The following is a 17,019-nucleotide window of genomic DNA, read 5'->3' on the forward strand; positions in this document are numbered from 1 at the left end:
ACCTTTCATATAATTCAGTGGAGACCAAGAAAATCTGACTATAGAAATTACATCAAGAAAAATAATTTAAAAAATTAAAAATATATATATTTCTCACCCTGTTATTGGAATATAATGTAACCCGAGGGGTTAATAAAATAAGTAAAATTACTCAAGTTGTCCCAGGGTTCCATTTATTTATTTATTTATTTATTTATTGCATTTGTATCCCACATTTTCCCACCTTTTTGCGGGCTCAGTGTGGCTTACAATACATTATGAATCATGGAAATACAATTTGTTACAACTTGGTTATGGATTACATTGTGATAAGTTATTTGAGTCAAAGTTAAAGTATCGTTAGGGAGTATAATCATGGAAAAAGCATTGTGCCCAGCAGCACAGGTCTTAGAATTAGCTGAGAGCTGAGCTTCTGTTGGCTTAGCAACAGCTTGGCTTACTGTTACAGAGAGGCTCTCTGGCTGGCAGTTGGGAGATGAGCCTGCAGCTTTGAAGGAGAAGGATGATGTGTGAGTGAGCTCTGAGTGGGAATTAAGAATTGTAGTACAATTGTAAGGAAAAATAAGATTGTCAGGATTGAAATGTGGGAATGAGTATGAAAAAAATAGGGTAATAGGGGAAGAGTGCAAAGAAAGTCTGTTTGATGTAAAGTGAAGCTGTTGGATGATTGATAAAGGTTAAAGCCTAAAGGAGAAGGGGATTGTATGAGAAAAAGGGGAGAATCACTATAGGTTAGAGGTGAAAAGGGGAAAAAAACATTTCTTTTAGGATTTAAAGGAAAGAAAAGAGTCTATTGGAACTTCTCCTATCTTAAGCACTGAAAGAGATGTGAATAGAATGTTCGCTGTCTGGGTGGAGAGAGAATCTTGAGCAGAGTGAGTGAAAGCAAAGCACTGCAGCGCTTAGAATAGGGAACTGCAGTACAGAATAGGTGTGTAGAAGGGAATATTCAATTAATTTTAATTAGAAAAGTTGCCCACAGTATTGATACCTTGATTAATATCCCATGAAGGTTGCTGAAAATTTACAGGAAGGAAGGGTTTTGCTTCCAATTATTTTGGTTTAAAAGAGTGAGGTGTAGGAAGAACGGGAAAGAAGAGGAAAATTACCATGACGATCTGGGCCCCCACGCAAGAAAGTGATTGCTACATTTGTTATTGAACAAGCAGCTAAGTGACTGGAAACTTGATAGAATAATTTTGGGTGTGTTGAATAGAGAAATCAGGAAAAAGATACTTACCACGACATCCTGATTTGAAAGAGGCTGAAACCTGAAAGAGAAAAGTTAAACACAAAGCATCAAATTCTAGTATTTGACACATATAGGAATGAATTAGATAAGACTTGATGTTTGATTTAAATCAATAGATATGTGATAATTTACTTATCTGATAGGTACCTGTGTTAACTGGAGAAATTCAACTCTGTTAAGAAACAAAGAAAGTTAAAGTTAAATTGAGTTATATATTTAGAAGAAAACATTACACAACTGTAAAAGTAAGTGCTATTGGAATTCACGAAGGTAATATTTTTCATGATTGCTAATTACTTGAATAAACCAATTTTTGCATTATAAAATTGAATTTGATTCTTTCTAACAAGCGCAAATCCTGAAATTAGTTTTTTTCCTCCGATACCTGATCCAGGGTTGGGACGAGGTTAGTTTTATGTGACCGGTTTCCCCCCTGTTCCGGAGTTTGGTGATAGCTCTCTTGGCTCAACTACAGACAAAGAGAGTTCTGCATCACCTATAAACTAAAGAAACACCTCTTCGGAGCAGGGGGCAGGTAACAATAATCAAAATAGAAAATCGGAAGAGTACTGGATAAAACATGAATAATCTGTCAAAAAATATAGTAAACAAGAAAATAAGAATAAAAATAAGAAAGAAATAAAAAAAATAAAAAATATATTTAAAAAATATATTAAAAATGAAAAAACTGGAGGACGAGTATAAACCATTATTTATATAATAAATCATGAGATTTTATGGAAAATTCCATGTATTATGAAAGACAAAAAATGAGTATTATAAAAGGACCTATATTTATATAGTCAAGTACAACAAAATGATAAAAAAAAATAGAAAAATGAGAATAGAAATAGCAAAACAAAATGAAATAAAAATATATTTAAAAAACCTTTGTAAGAGACAGATAAAAAAATAACTAAAAAAAACTATGGAAATAAAATCGAAAAAGCCAATGAAGAATTATATGAAAATTTTATAAACTCATATTTAAATAAAAATAAAATATTATAATAAAATAAAATTTTATAAGATAAAAATTAACTAAATAGTGTGCCTTAAAATGTATGTTATAACAGGTTTAAGTCAATAAATGAATAACCAACCTTGAGTGATCAAAGAATTTTTAATTACTGTTTAGTCTTGAGGGATGCACAAAAAAGTACCTGATACTGGTTGTACTAGGAATTAAAAAATTGAAAAATAAACAGTGTAAATATAAGGGATACTTTACTCTTTAAAATAATGCATGAAAAAGGCATGATTTGTCGATCCTAATTAGGTAACCTGATGTTGTGAAACATAGCGCGGTGTTGAAATCTCGGTAAAGAAAGAGTTGTTGAGAACATGCAGGGAATTCGGACTTGTTGAGAACATGCAGGGAATTCGGACTTCGAAAAGACAAACCATCATCGGTATATAAAATGGAGAATATCTTACTGTCTCAAGATGATAAAACAAAACTATCAATATATTTATCGAGAACAATAAACAAACTGTCAATATATGTATCTGGGTTAACTTTGTAATTTGTATCGGACCCAACATCCAATCTGTATTAACTGTATATATCTACGAACTTTAAGAAGACAGAGAGGAATGTCATGTTAATGGTCTGCTTATAAAATGTTTTCTCTATTGCATGCGGTAGACTTGAGCAACTAAAATGTTTTGAAAATTATTTGCTTTTAGAAAATTTGAAAAGAAAAAAAGGAAAAAGAACTGTTTGGAAAATGTCATGGGGAACCTTACCTTATCACAGACTTACATGATTGTCAAACTGGAGTTTGGTAGCACGGAAAAGCCTATACCTTTGGAATGAAAAAACTGATTGTCTGACCAATGGGTAGTTCAATACTTTGATAAGGCGCCACAGAAAATAAGAGCCAACATGGTGAATACAAGGAGTGTCATAGAAACGAAACATCATAGATGTACATCTCTGCGAATGAGTGTTTTTAAAAAAAAATATATATATTATATGCGTCTCAAATAAGAGAAGAAATGTGTGCAAAAAAGTAATGGGGAACCTTACCTCATCAAAGACTTTCTTGATCATCAGTTTGAAGTGTAGCAGGGCGAAACTGCATATACCTTCAAGAGGAAAAACTAATTGGCAAATGGGTAGTTAAATACTCTGATTTGGCGCAAAAAAAACTGGAAATCAGATCCACCAATGTGAACAGAAGTGATGTCATCGAAACAAAAAGAGATAGACGTGTATCTCTGCCAATGGGTGATCTTCCTCATTATCTAATGAGTGGTGTACACATACGACTGCAAAAAATTCTTTTAGACACTCGTGACCAATTAATAATAATGTATACTTTGAAAGATTTGCTTAAAAAAGTTATGTAGAAAAATTGTATCTTTAAGCAGGTCACCGGATATTGCTCAAAAAACGTCATGTAGTCAAACAATTGATGGAAGTCCATCGTATCCAATGATTGAGTTTCTATTCAAGTGGAAGTTTACTCTTCTGAGAGCATATCGCTACATAAACCACTAACTTTTAAATATTGCTCAATATATCTGTGTGATAATAGTATTGTGGTTCTTATATCTTATGTTCTTTGAGAATTGTTGTATTTGTTTTGTTTGATGTAAAAGCTTTTTGTATATAAATGTATATGAATCATATGTTTGGAGATTTTATGATTTAACCTAATCAATTTTTTGATGCATTTTATTCATCTATTATTTGTGTTGAATATTTACATGTTTGTCCCCACGAATTTTATAATCACATTTCTTTTGTATTTTTGTATATTTATGTCATGATTTTTAATTTAAAATGTTTTCCTTTGAATAATTCTTTAGACTCCTGAGGCAGGCCTGTGGCCGAAACGCAGTACTGTGTCGAGTCTACAATAAAGTTTACTCCTTTATATACCACCATAGTCTCAGCGTCCTGAAGTCACTGATCCACTTCCCACTTTGGTTCTCTGTATCTTTACCCCCTGGGATTTTGTGTTCATCCACTCTGTGGAGAGCCTTCCCTCACCTATATGAAGATGTACACAAAATCACATGCAATCACTTAAATTCTATAATGTAAACTTATCAATAACCCCAGCCAGCAGTAATGGTACACTTGGTGTCTGGTTTTCTACTAAACCCACAGTATTGAGCAATCTTGGGGTCAGGTTATTGTGAATGCTGCATGTGGTTAAGGAGGAATTGATTCATATCCTAGGTGATATAGTAAACATAGCCTTCCTACAAGAAAGCCGATGTGAGACTCGCTGCCCATTCTTTCTCGGCTCCCATTATGCTGCTTTTTTCTTTTTCCTTTCTAAATCCTACCACCTTTGGTAAATATTCTGTGTTCTAATAGGGGAAAACTCAACAATTTAATATCCTGATGAATTCTTTTTAAACAACTTGTGATTTTGTTGTAGATGGAGTCTGGAGAAGAAGTGGAAGTAGAGGAGTTCTATGTAAAATACAAAAACTTGTAAGTGAATTATAATATTTTAACCCCAGTTCTTTTCAACTTTGCTCTGCTAGGAATAAAATATAGGTCAGATTTATCAAAGCATTGCTTCCATTTGCATACAGGGGATGGAGGAAAGTTTTAGTAAATTTGACCGTATGCCATTTTGCACTTGTCCTTTGAAGCTGACAATTTCATCTGTTTGGACTGATAGCTTTATAAATGAGTGTAAAGCTTCAAAAAGAGGAGTGGAGAAAAATCTATTTTTTATGCCTTTGCAAAATATACAATAAACAGAATCAAGCAAATAATCAGAATAAACATCAAGAAAAAATTACAACGGATAAAATAATCTTAACATTTAGTCCACATGTAGAGATCCAACAGTACAACAAATGGAAAGAAAAATAACTTGAAACAGAAAAATATCAAGCTAAATGGAAAAGCATTAAACTATAATATTACCCTCATTTGCACCTAAGAATTAAATATGAAGCATTAACATCTTGAACAGGTTTATCCACAAGAAATAATTCCAATTGAGAAGGGTCAAGAAAAACATATTTATTGCTCCCATGGATGTTCAGACATTTATATGGGAACTTAAGGAAAAAATATAGCTCCCATAGCCATGACCACATCAGGGAACATATAACTCTGTTGGCCACAAAAGGGAACTTCTTCTTCTTTTTTTTTTTTTTTTTTAAGTAAAATAAAGTTTCAAAATTGCATTTTTCTCAAGCTCAGAAGAAAATGTAACCATCAATGTAGTATGTTTAGAAATCAAATCTTGAGATGTCCAAGCTAGCAACTGAAACAATCTGATCCATTTCTCCTTCATCCCTACTCTGCCTAAAGCATAGAGTATAAAAAATATTCTCGACAAAACATTCACCTGAGGATATTGCAATACATTTCTAAGGATACATCTTTAGGATCTCTAATGGAATTAATGAGTTCCTGGAAAGTTTAACATTCTAAGATTTTAAATCCAATGACAATTTTCCATAGATTCCAGCTGAGAAGGTACTATTTTTCACAGTTGAAACTGCAGAAGATTGTAAAGTAGTGAGAGGAGTCAATTTTTAGTAAATGAGACTCAACATTTAATTGTTTCTTCTCATGTTCATCAAACTTGACTGATCCCTCTTGAGAAAATTTTCATAGTGAAGAAATAGTCCCTTGAAGGGAATGTTCTATTCTTGTGACAACTTGCCAAATATCTTGTAAATAAATTGACTTATAATCAGTTGCTTCCTTCGGGCCAAAATCCAAAGGAACATTGAGAGGTACTGGAACAGGGGCTCTATTAGAGTCCCCCCCCCTTAACCCAGAAAGTCCAGCTTTTCCTCCAACAGTGCCAGAAAAAATTGTACCATCAGCTACACCTTCCAACAGTGTGCTAGTGCCAGACAATAGTCATAGTAGGTTGTGGTGGAAGGGTATCTTGAAATTCACAGGTCTTCCAATGGTGGCCAGCGTTTCATGGTTTTAAGCCCTGAAAGTCCAAAATCATCTATTCTCTGCAGAAGAATAGATGATTTTGGACTTTAAGCCTTGAAGCAGTGGTTGATAGCCATAAAATGCAGGTCACCATCGGGAAGACCTATGAATTTTAAGATAAGTCTGCTGCTGCTGCTATTATGTATAGAGCTAATTTGCTGTTTGACAAAATTTAATAGAAAATCTATGTTGTTAAATAATCATACCCAAGTACTGTGTGGAGATTTTTCTGTCAATGATTGAACTGAATAAATATTGGAAAGATGGAATTGTTTATTTTGAGGCTTTTTTCCTCCATAAATTGGATTTCACTGTTTTCTTCTTTAAGTGACATAGTTTTGTGAATAGGAAAGTAGGGAGCTTTGAGTTGTTATTAATTTATAAATTGAATGCTTATTTCTGAATTAAGGAAAATACTGGTGCTGTGATGCATCCTTTTTATTAATTTTATCAAAGTATAAATGAAGAAAAGCCAACAGGTGGCATATTTTAGACTTGCTTCTACAAGAAGTCTCATTAGTTCAAAGTAGGATCCTTGATGTTAGATGCAGTTCATGGTGTACTCTGTTTTATCTGTTTTATTTTGCTTCCGCTATCTCCCATCAGTGTATAGGCTGTCATTTATAAATACATGCTACTTCTGGAAACAGAAAGCTGATTAATTTTAAAAAGAGAGATTTCATGTATTCTCCCACCTTGTCATTAAGCAGCCACCTTATGTGCACTTCTTGTGTCCATTGCTGCTAAGAAGCAGATTACCTGAAGACAGAATGAAAGTGTGTGTGCAGTGCTGCTGATCAGCATACTCATCCCCCAGAGTGCTAATTGATAACCTGAGAGTGCTTTTATTTTATTTTAATTAAAATTTAGGAGCAGTACAAATCTAAAACTGACAGTGGATAATTATTAGTAATGCTGGCTATAGAAGTAGATCTAGAAAAGGCTGGACTTAACATGAAGTGTCGCTGTAAATGAGGCTTGAGCTGAATATGTAGAGAAAATAAAACATGACTGTTTATAACACACTATTACCCATAGATGTGGGGTATGTTTTCCCAGTAGCCATATATTTTAATTAACCAGAATCCACTATATGAAACATTCCTTTCAGTAAGCCTGCTCCTTGTTTCTGGGAATCCAAACTTTCAGCCCTTTCTAGGGTTTCTACCATGGGCACCGTTGTTTTTAGCCTCATTTTAGATGCTGTTAAAATTCATTCTTTCCATACACCTTTATAACAAGCCAGCCAAAGTAATTTTACAACTTAATTTTACAAATTAACCCCAAGGAAGGTAGGACTTCTAATGCCTCTATAGAAGTGAATAAAAAGAGTAAAATCTGGAGAGCCTTGTATACCAATGCCCGTAGTATGGGAAACAAACTTCTAGAACTTGAGGCTACAATGATGGAAGCGGACTTGGATTTAGTGGCGGTCACGGAGAACTGTGACTGGGATGTTGCTATACCTGGCTATAATCTATTCAGGAAGGACAGAGTAGGAAAAAGGTTGGAGGTGTGGCATTATATGCTAAGAATAATATCCAAGTGGCAGAACTGCAGGACATGTGGGGTATGGAAGAAGCACTGTGGGTCAAACTGGAAAGAGGGAAAGGAAAATGTATCTATATCGCAGTGATATACAGACGTCTCTCACTGTCGGAGGAAATGGACAGGGATTTAATTGAAGACATCCGTAAAATAGCTAGGAGAGAGGAAGTACTACTGATAGGTGACTTCAGTATGCTGGATGTTGATTGGGGTGTCCCGGCTGCGGGGTCGTCTAGAAGCAAAGAGATCTTAAATTCCCTATAGGAAGAATTGATCCAGCAGTGGGTAACGGAACCGACGTGGGATGGAGTTGTTCTGGACCTGGTGCTTACGAATGGAGAGTACGTTTCTGACGTCAAGGTGGCGGACCATTTGTCATCTAGTGATCATCGTATGGTATGGTTCAATATTAAAACAGAAGAGAGGGCTCACTCGAGATTGAAGGTCCTGGATTTCAAAGGAACTAACTTTGCCGAGATGGGGGAATTTCTCAAGGAACAGTTAGCGGGATGGGAACAGCTGAAGGATGTAGAACAGCCATGGACGAGACTGAAAGGAGCTATATTAAAGGCCAACTAACCTTTATGTTAGAAAAGTACATAAAAGAAAGAGGAAAAGAAGGCCTCTCTGGCACTCGAATGTAGTAGCTGAAAAGATAAGGGAAAGGAGGCTAGCCTTTTGCATCCCAGTAAATATGGTCACAGTGAAAACTGTGTATTAGAGAGTGACATGGGGATTGGGACCCATGGTAATCTACGGTAACAAAAAAAAATTTGCCGCATATACTGCAGTTGTGGGAGCAAAACTTTTTATCACCCCTTGGGAAAGTTAAAAAGCCTTGCTCCCACAGTAAGAGAAAAAGGCACATTCCTGCTCCCAAGGGTCCAGCATCTGTCTTCCTCCCCTGCTACCTCCGCCAACAGCAATTCCCACAGACCTACTCTGGGGCCTTCCTGCTGCTGGCTCCCGCCTTCTGATACAAATTCCTGTTGCGAAAACAGGAAATTGCATCAGAAGGCGGAACCTGGCAGAGGGAAGTCCCTGGCGCAGGCATGTGGGTATCTTTGTGAGCAGCTCCATAAGGTAGAGAAACCACAGCGGGGAGAGGAAGACAAAGTCCTGAACCCGTGGGTGGGGGGGGGGGGGGGTGGAAAGAGGTGCTGGACCCATAGAATGGGGGCTGGAATGAAGATAGAGGTGCTGGACCTGGAGAGAAGCCCCCTATATATGGCCCCTATACACATTCTCTTCATTGCCCTGTCCCTTCCTAACCTCTTCCCCCCCTCCCCTTCCACTGACTACCTCAGGAACTCACTGCCCACCCTTGTCCCCTCCCGTCCTGCTCATTATTCCCCTACCCTACCTCCCCCCACTCCCCACCACCTCCCCAGCTCTCCTGCCCCCCTCATCATTCCTAGCTCTCAACCTTCTACACTTCCTCCCCACCATTAACCCATCCCCATTCCTCCTTAACACATCCCGTCTTCGTCATCTTCGTCAACTCTCCTCCCCCCACCCTCCTCCGCACTCTCTTACTCCTTCTCCTACTTTCCGCAGGTGACATCAATCCCAATCCAGGTCCCCCCCACCTCTCCTCTCCATATCCACGTAACCGATCCCAGAATGCCTCCAATCTCATCTCTATTCCCCTTCTTCCCCCCCCCCCCCGCTTCCCTCCCCTTCTCGTATGCCCTATGGAATGCCCACTCAGTATGCAACAAACTCTCCTTCACCCACGCTTTGTTCATCTCCCGTTCCCATCAACTGCTCGCTTTAACTGAAACTTGGATAACCCCTAACAACACTGCCTCAATCGCAGCCCTATGCCATGGAGGATATTTTTTCTCCCACACTCCCCGCCCAGACGCACGCGGTGGAGGCGTTGGGTTTCTTCTCTCACCCTCTTGTAGTTTCCAACCCCTCCCCCTGCCACAGTCTCACTGCTTCTCATCCTTAGAAACTCATGCCATCCGGCTATTCTACCCGACACCACTCAGAGTTGCAGTCATCTACCGCCCCCCTGATAAGCCCCTCTCTTCCTTCCTTACTGACTTCGACGCTTGGCTCACCGTCTTTCTTGATCCCTCATCTCCATCCCTCATTCTTGGTGATTTTAATATTCACGTTGACGACCCATCCAACTCCTATGCTTCTAAATTCCTCACTCTGACATCCTCCTTTAACCTCCAACTATGCTCTACCACCCCTACTCACCGTAATGGCCATTGTCTCGACCTCATTCTCTTCTCTTCCTGCTCACCTTCCAATTTCTGCACCTCAGTCCTTCCTATCTCAGATCATCACCTAATCACCCTCACACTTCATCACCCTCCCCCTCAACCTCGCCCAACTATAGCCACTGCCTTCAGGAATCTCCAGGCCGTCGACCCCCCTACCCTATTCTCTCACATCTCCAATCTCTTCCCTTCCATCTCGTCTTCCGAATCTGTCGACACGGCTGTCTCTGCCTACAATGAAATTCTCTCCACTGCTCTGGATACCCTAGCACCATCTGTCTCTCGACCCACTAAGCGCACTAATCCTCAGCCCTGGTTAACCCCTTGCATCCGTTACCTTCGCTCCTGCACCTGATCTGCTGAACGACTCTGGAGGAAATCTCGCACCCTGTCAGACTTCACCCATTACAAATTCATGCTATCCTCCTTCCAGTCCTCCCTATTCCTTGCCAAACAGGAATATTATTCTCAATTAACTACCGTATTTTTCGGACTATAAGACGCACTTTTTTCCCCAAAAATTTGGGAGGAAAATGGGGGGTGCGTCTTATAGTCCGAAGGTAGAGATTTTGACTTCAATTCTCGGCGGCCATTTTGAATCTCACCGAGACCGTCAGGCTGCATACGGGAGGATGGAGAGCAGCGCGCTGGGCAGGAAAGAGGGGGCTCTTTCCTGCCCCGACGTCACTAGACCACCAGGGAAGATCGCGTGGGTAGGGAGAAGTGGTGACAGGGCCGGGGGGAGGGCGATCCCGAACTCTGAGGGAGGGAGGGAGGGCGGGCGGGCGGCCTGGCAGCCGGCCAGCCAGCCAAATCTCTACCTTCGGAGGTAACCCTGAGGGCGATCCCGAACTTGGAGGGAGGGATTTGGACAAGACGCACCGGAGCACCTAGGTTTTAGAGGAGGGAAAAAGCAAAAACATTTTTTTTCCTATTTCCCTCTAAAACCTAGGTGCGTCTTATGGTACGCACCGGAGCACCTAGGTTTTAGAGGAGGGAAAAAGCAAAAAAAAATTTTTTCCTATTTCCCTCTAAAACCTAGGTGCGTCTTATGGTCCTGTGCGTCTTATAGTCCGAAAAATACGGTAATTCTCTTGGCTCCAACCCTCGTCGCCTCTTCGCCACCCTCAACTCCCTACTTAAAGTGCCCTCCGCTCCCATCCCCCCCCCCCCTCACTCTCTCCTCAAACACTAGCTGACTACTTCCGCGATAAGGTGCAGAAGATAAACCTTGAATTCACTTCCAAGCCTTCTCCTCCCTGTGACTTCTTAACCCACTCCCCCAACCAACCTAGCCTGGACTCCTCCTCCTTCTCCGAAGAGGAAACTGCTTGCCTTCTCTCTTCCTCTAAGTGCACCACCTGTTCCTCTGATCCCATTCCCACCAATCTGCTTAACAACATCTCTCCTACAGTCAACCCCTCAACCTGTCACATCCTCAACCTCTCTCTCTCCACTGCTACTGTCCCTGACACCTTCAAGCACGCTGTAGTCACACCACTTCTCAAAAAACCATCACTAGACCCCACCTGTCCCTCCAACTACCGTCCCATCTCTCTTCTACCCTTCCTCTCCAAATTACTTGAACGCGCTGTCCTCAGCCGCTGCCTCGATTTCCTCTCCAAATTACTTGAACGCGCTGTCCTCAGCCGCTGCCTCGATTTCCTCTCCTCTCAGGCCGTCCTCGATCCGCTCCAATCCGGCTTTCGCCCACTACACTCGACAGAAACAGCACTCTCTAAAGTCTGTAATGACTTGTTCCTTGCCAAATCCAAAGTCACTTTTCCATCCTCATCCTCCTCGACCTATCTGCCGCCTTTGACACTGTCAATCATAATTTACTTCTTGACACACTGTCCTCATTCGGGTTCCAGGGCTCCGGCCTCTCCTGGTTCTCTTCGTATCTTTCCCAACACACCTTCAGAGTATATTCTAATGGCTCTTCTTCCACCCCCATCCCGCTCTCTGTTGGGGTTCCTCAAGGTTCTGTCCTTGGACCGTTTCTTTTCTCGATCTACACCTCTTCCCTGGGCTCGCTGATCTCATCACATGGTTTCCAGTACCATCTCTATGCTGATGACACCCAGCTTTATCTCTCCACTCCCGACATCACGGTCGAAACCCAGGCCAAAGTTTCGGCCTGCCTTTCAGACATCGCTGCCTGGATGTCCAACCAGCATCTGAAACTGAACATGGCAAAGACTGAGCTCCTTGTCTTTCCACCCAAACCCTCTTCTCCTCTTCCCCCACTTTCCGTCTCTGTTGACAACGCCCTCATCCTCCCCGTCACTTCAGCCCGCAATCTCGGAGTCATCTTCGACTCCTCCCTCTCCTCTGCCCATATCCAGCAGACAGCTAAGACCTGTCGCTTCTTCCTCTATAATATTAGCAAAATTCGCCCATTCCTCTCTGAACAGACCACCCGAACTCTTGTCCACTCGCTCGTCACCTCTCGTCTTGACTATTGCAACCTTCTTCTCACTGGCCTCCCGCTTAACCATCTATCCCCCCTTCAATCTGTCCAAAATTCTGCCGCACGTCTTATCTACCGCGTGAACCGATACTCTCATATCACCCCTCTCCTCAAGTCGCTTCACTGGCTCCCGATCCGCTACAGTATACAGTTCAAGCTTCTCCTTTTAACCTTCAAATGCACTCAATCTGCAGCCCCCCAGTACCTCTCTACACTCCTCTCCCCGTATGTTCCCACCTGTAACCTCCGCTCTCAGGACAAATCACTCCTATCTGTACCCTTCTCCACCACCGCTAACTCCAGACTCCGCCCCTTCTGCCTCGCATCACCATATGCCTGGAACAGCCTTCCCGAGCCCATACGTCATGCGCCCTCCCTGCCCATCTTCAAGTCCTTACTCAAAGCCCATCTCTTCTCCCTTGCTTTTGGCGCATAACCACCTTCCCCACTCATGATACCTACACTGACTACATAGTTTGTAACCTTTAGATTGTAAGCTCTTTTGAGCAGGGACGGTCCTTCCCCATGTTAAACTTGTACAGCGCTGCGTAACCCTGGCAGTGCTATAGAAATGCTAAGTAGTAGTAATAGAGAGGCACTGGAGTCACATGGGGGGATTGGAGGGAAGGGAGATAGGCACTAGATCGGTGAGAGGGGTCTGCTGGAGGGCAGGGAGGGTGTGGTGCTCAAGGAGGTTTGAGAACAGGAGATGGCAGTAGGTGGAACTTGTTGCCCTATCAGTTTCATTGTTTTGGGTGTACCAAGATGGCAGCGGCTGCATTTGGACGATTTAAAACCACTTTGGGTGGCGAGGAGACTGGATTCAGCCTTGTGACATCAGGCTGTCTCCTGTCATTGAACCTCCTTGGTGGTGTTGGAACCATGGTAGGGGGCTGGAGGGAAGGAAGAGGTGTGCTGGACCTGCAGGGAAGGGAAAGAGATGCAAAGAGGATGAAGGACGAGGGAATGAAATACTATACACACAGCTGAGAGAGGAAAAGAGACACATTGGTGTGGAGGAGAAAGAGAGGGGACAAGCTGGATACAGGAAGATATAAAGAAACAGAGGAGAGATAATGGGCATGGAGAGAGCATAGGGACAGGGGCACAAAGGGGGAGGTGCTGCATGCGGATGGTATTTGGACATAGTGGAGCAATGCTAGACATAGAAGGGGGTATATGGACTCAGAGGAAAGATGTTAGACATGGTGGAGAACAGAGAGACAGATGAGAGATACTGGTCTTGGGGGGGGGGGGGCATAAGAACACAGAGGACTGATGCTGGACAGGGAAGTAGAAGTGAGATGCTGAACATGGGTGAAAGATAACTACACAGAGATGGAAGATAGATGGTGAGCATGGAGAAAGAAGGATGCCAAATGGGCAGGAGATCCTGGAGAGTGAGTTAAGAGAAGACAGGGGAGAACAAAAACCAAGTCTGGGACCAACATGATTTGAAAAAAAAAAAAAAATGACCAGACAATAAAATGTAGGAAAAAATTTTTCTATTTTGTGATTAGACTGTCTGATTTGAAATGTGTATCCTGCCAGAGTTGGTGTTAGACATGACTGGGGTACACATCAGAAATGTGGGAGGGGAACCCAATGCCGTGCTGATTTCAGCTTCCAGCAGGCTTAGGGCTCTCTCTGGTCGGGGGCAGTTGCCCTAGTTGCACTCCCCTAACACTATCCCTGGCATGTGTGATCTTTATATTTTGCACAGTATAGGAAGAATTGCATCTCTTTCTGTTTCTTTGGTGTTATACTACATGCAAGGTGTGCTTTCTTGGGATTTTTGGTTTAATTTATGTTTATCATTTTTTGTCATCTATTATGTATTTTGCATTTGTGTTCTGTGTGTGTGACCGAGGTAGAATGTTAGCATGACTGTAATTTGCTTGTTCAGTTTTCCTGATAGTGGAGGGGATATTTGTGAGGGGGAATGGAAACAGGGGGTTTGTTGATACTTGTTCTGTAGTTTTTGTGATTTCTGAAATGACAGTTGTACAGAATATTGTTTTTATACTTTAATAAAATGATTCAAATATAAAATCATAACTGTTCAAGGCTTGTTGCAGATAAGATCAGACAGATTGTGAGAACGGAGACAGAGTTTGCAGGGACGGGGGTGGGGTCAGGGACAAACTTTGTCCACGTGCCATTCTCTACTATATATTCCTAATCTCAGGGAATGTGCTGTGGGGTTCCCCCTTCCTCTCTCCCCCTCCCACTCCCCAAAATGGAATGAATTAGCAGCTCTGTTTTTTCTCTAATGCAGATTCTGTCAACAAACAAATGTTACAGCAATTGTCTCTTTACAGGAACAGCTTGATGATAATCCCTGAGGTTAACACAGTACTGAGGATTTGAATTCTTGTATCTTTTTAATGCTTTCATTTTTTTTTTTTATTGTCTTAAGCTCTTTTCTTCATTGTCACTGGGCAACTTTAGAAGAATTGGGGAAGGACAAGAGAATCCATCAAAAGATTAAACGGTTCAAAGCAAAGCAGGTTCAAAATAAATTCCTTTCAGAGGTATAGTATTTTGATCATATGTTAAACTAAATCTCTATGTAAAATTCCTTCAAATTTCAGTATATAGAACCTTTTGGAGCATTTAAATTGTGGTTGTGGCTCTTTTCTTACATATAGCAAATGGTTACTGTAATTGTTAAAATGCTGTGTAGGCAGGAAGTTTCTCAGCCAACCAGTTACTTTTTTTTTTTTTTTAATTTTTTGACCATTAAAGACCCTACAAATATTTTTTCTTGTATTTGTTTCAAATAGGTAAGAGGTTGATACTGTCAAATATTTCTGCGTGTGCTGCTCACTTATAACCACAGATACCATTCATAAGTCTTTTATATCATAATATTTAAATATTTTTAAGATCAAGAGTGGTAATAACAGTAGAAAATATCTAGAGGTGTTGTATTCCAAGATTTGCATGAAAAATCACATTTATACCTTTTGAAATGTCAATGGTAATGTGTATTTCATTTCATGAACACCTCAAGAGGAGAAATTCAAAGGCTGCTATTTTGAGCCTTCAAGGTTTTTGTTTGGGGAGGGAGGAGGGGAGCAATTTAGGTGATCTTGCACCTGACTCCATTTTGGCTGAGTTTTTTTGTCTTTAAAATAAATAAATGTATGTGTGTGTGTATATATATATATATATATATATATATATATATATATATATATATATATATATTGCTTGTTCTTACTTTCCTACTTACTTTTCTAGTCATGTGGAGTGGTATGATAAAGGGCAGTATAGTTATAGGAGCAATACTAGGCTAACTTATTCCCAATTTTCAGAATACATTGAAGCAACCTTCAGTTTTCCAAGAATTGTGTGCTTTCCGTTTACAAAATTGGCAGCCTTTTGATTCTTGTTTAAAAAGCAGTCAAACAACTGTTTGCTAATATAAAACAGCACTTAATGTACACTGCTCTAATTTCTTTATTGCAAGCTGTAATTCTCAAGGATGCTAACTGTGTGGCATGCCATAAGCCATTTTTGATTGCTCATTAGTGAATTGTAATTTCACACTTCATTTAAAATATTCTCAAACATTCTCTTGCAGTAAAAGGTTTCACTCAATAATTAAGAGGACTAGTTAACAATGTCTGAGGAATCTGCTTCCCTCATAGAGAGCAAATTTGCTGAATTGTAGCATTTCAATTAATGCGCTTAAGTTTGCTGGTAGAATTCTGATGATATACTGACCCCAAATACTAATACCTGCTGAATATAAACCCTATAAGGGAAGAGGGAATAAAAGGTGAGGTGTTTACAATTCTTTATTTTTCATTCCCCTCTCCCCCCCCCCCCCCCCCAAAAAAAAAAGATTGATGATGAGCTCTTTAATCCTGACTATGTGGAAGTTGATCGAATTTTGGATGTTGCTCACAGCACCGATGATAATGTTGAGGTAAGGAGAAAGCACATAGCTGTTTTCTCTTCTTTTAAATATTAGTGATTCCAGTCAACCATTATGTAAAAATCTAGGAGATGTGCAAAATGATAAAATGAAGAGCTTAAGAGAAGCTGCCTACTGGTTACAAGAAAGGTTAGTGTTTTGTATGAGCATACAAGGAAGTCATAGTAAATTTTGGCTACAGAAGGCATTAATGTCGTTCTGTGTAAGATGGTATACTAAAAGAATTGATCTCTTATTTCCAGTAACCTCATCTCAGGTATCATCTTTTCCAACTCTTCTGGGGTTAGTATTTGACGAGTTTTTAAAAATGCCCTCTAAATCTCTTGTATCTCCTTTAAATGCTTGGAAATATTGATGTTTAAGCAAAGAGGCTTCATAGCCCAATGAGAATTTTGTAACATGAAATAGTCCACCTAACTAGAGGCCAACTGAGTTTGTTAGGGGTCTGAAACTGGCCCAAAATCCTTTCAATTTTCAGCCATGTTTTTGGTTTGTCGAACATGATCATGTGTTTTAAGCCAAAAATGTGTGCTTTGTCACCCGCCCGCCCGAAAAGGCACCCCCCCCCCCCTCTGTAGGCCCCCTGGGCCTATCTTACAATCCCTGATGGTCTAGGGGTGTAGTTGG

General features: G+C 40.5%; 1 protein-coding gene across 1 annotated transcript in view; it reads left to right on the top strand.

Annotated features, from left to right (window-relative positions):
• Positions 1-17,019, top strand: part of CHD7 (chromodomain helicase DNA binding protein 7) — a 504,651-nt gene that overhangs the window by 275,544 nt on the left and 212,088 nt on the right. The window contains 3 exon segments of the mRNA XM_030214843.1: positions 4,651-4,706; positions 14,866-14,980; positions 16,300-16,383. Coding sequence (XP_030070703.1) covers positions 4,651-4,706; positions 14,866-14,980; positions 16,300-16,383 — 255 coding nt within the window.

This window comes from Microcaecilia unicolor, chromosome 1 (genome assembly GCF_901765095.1).
Source record: "Microcaecilia unicolor chromosome 1, aMicUni1.1, whole genome shotgun sequence".
Taxonomy (NCBI): domain Eukaryota; kingdom Metazoa; phylum Chordata; class Amphibia; order Gymnophiona; family Siphonopidae; genus Microcaecilia; species Microcaecilia unicolor.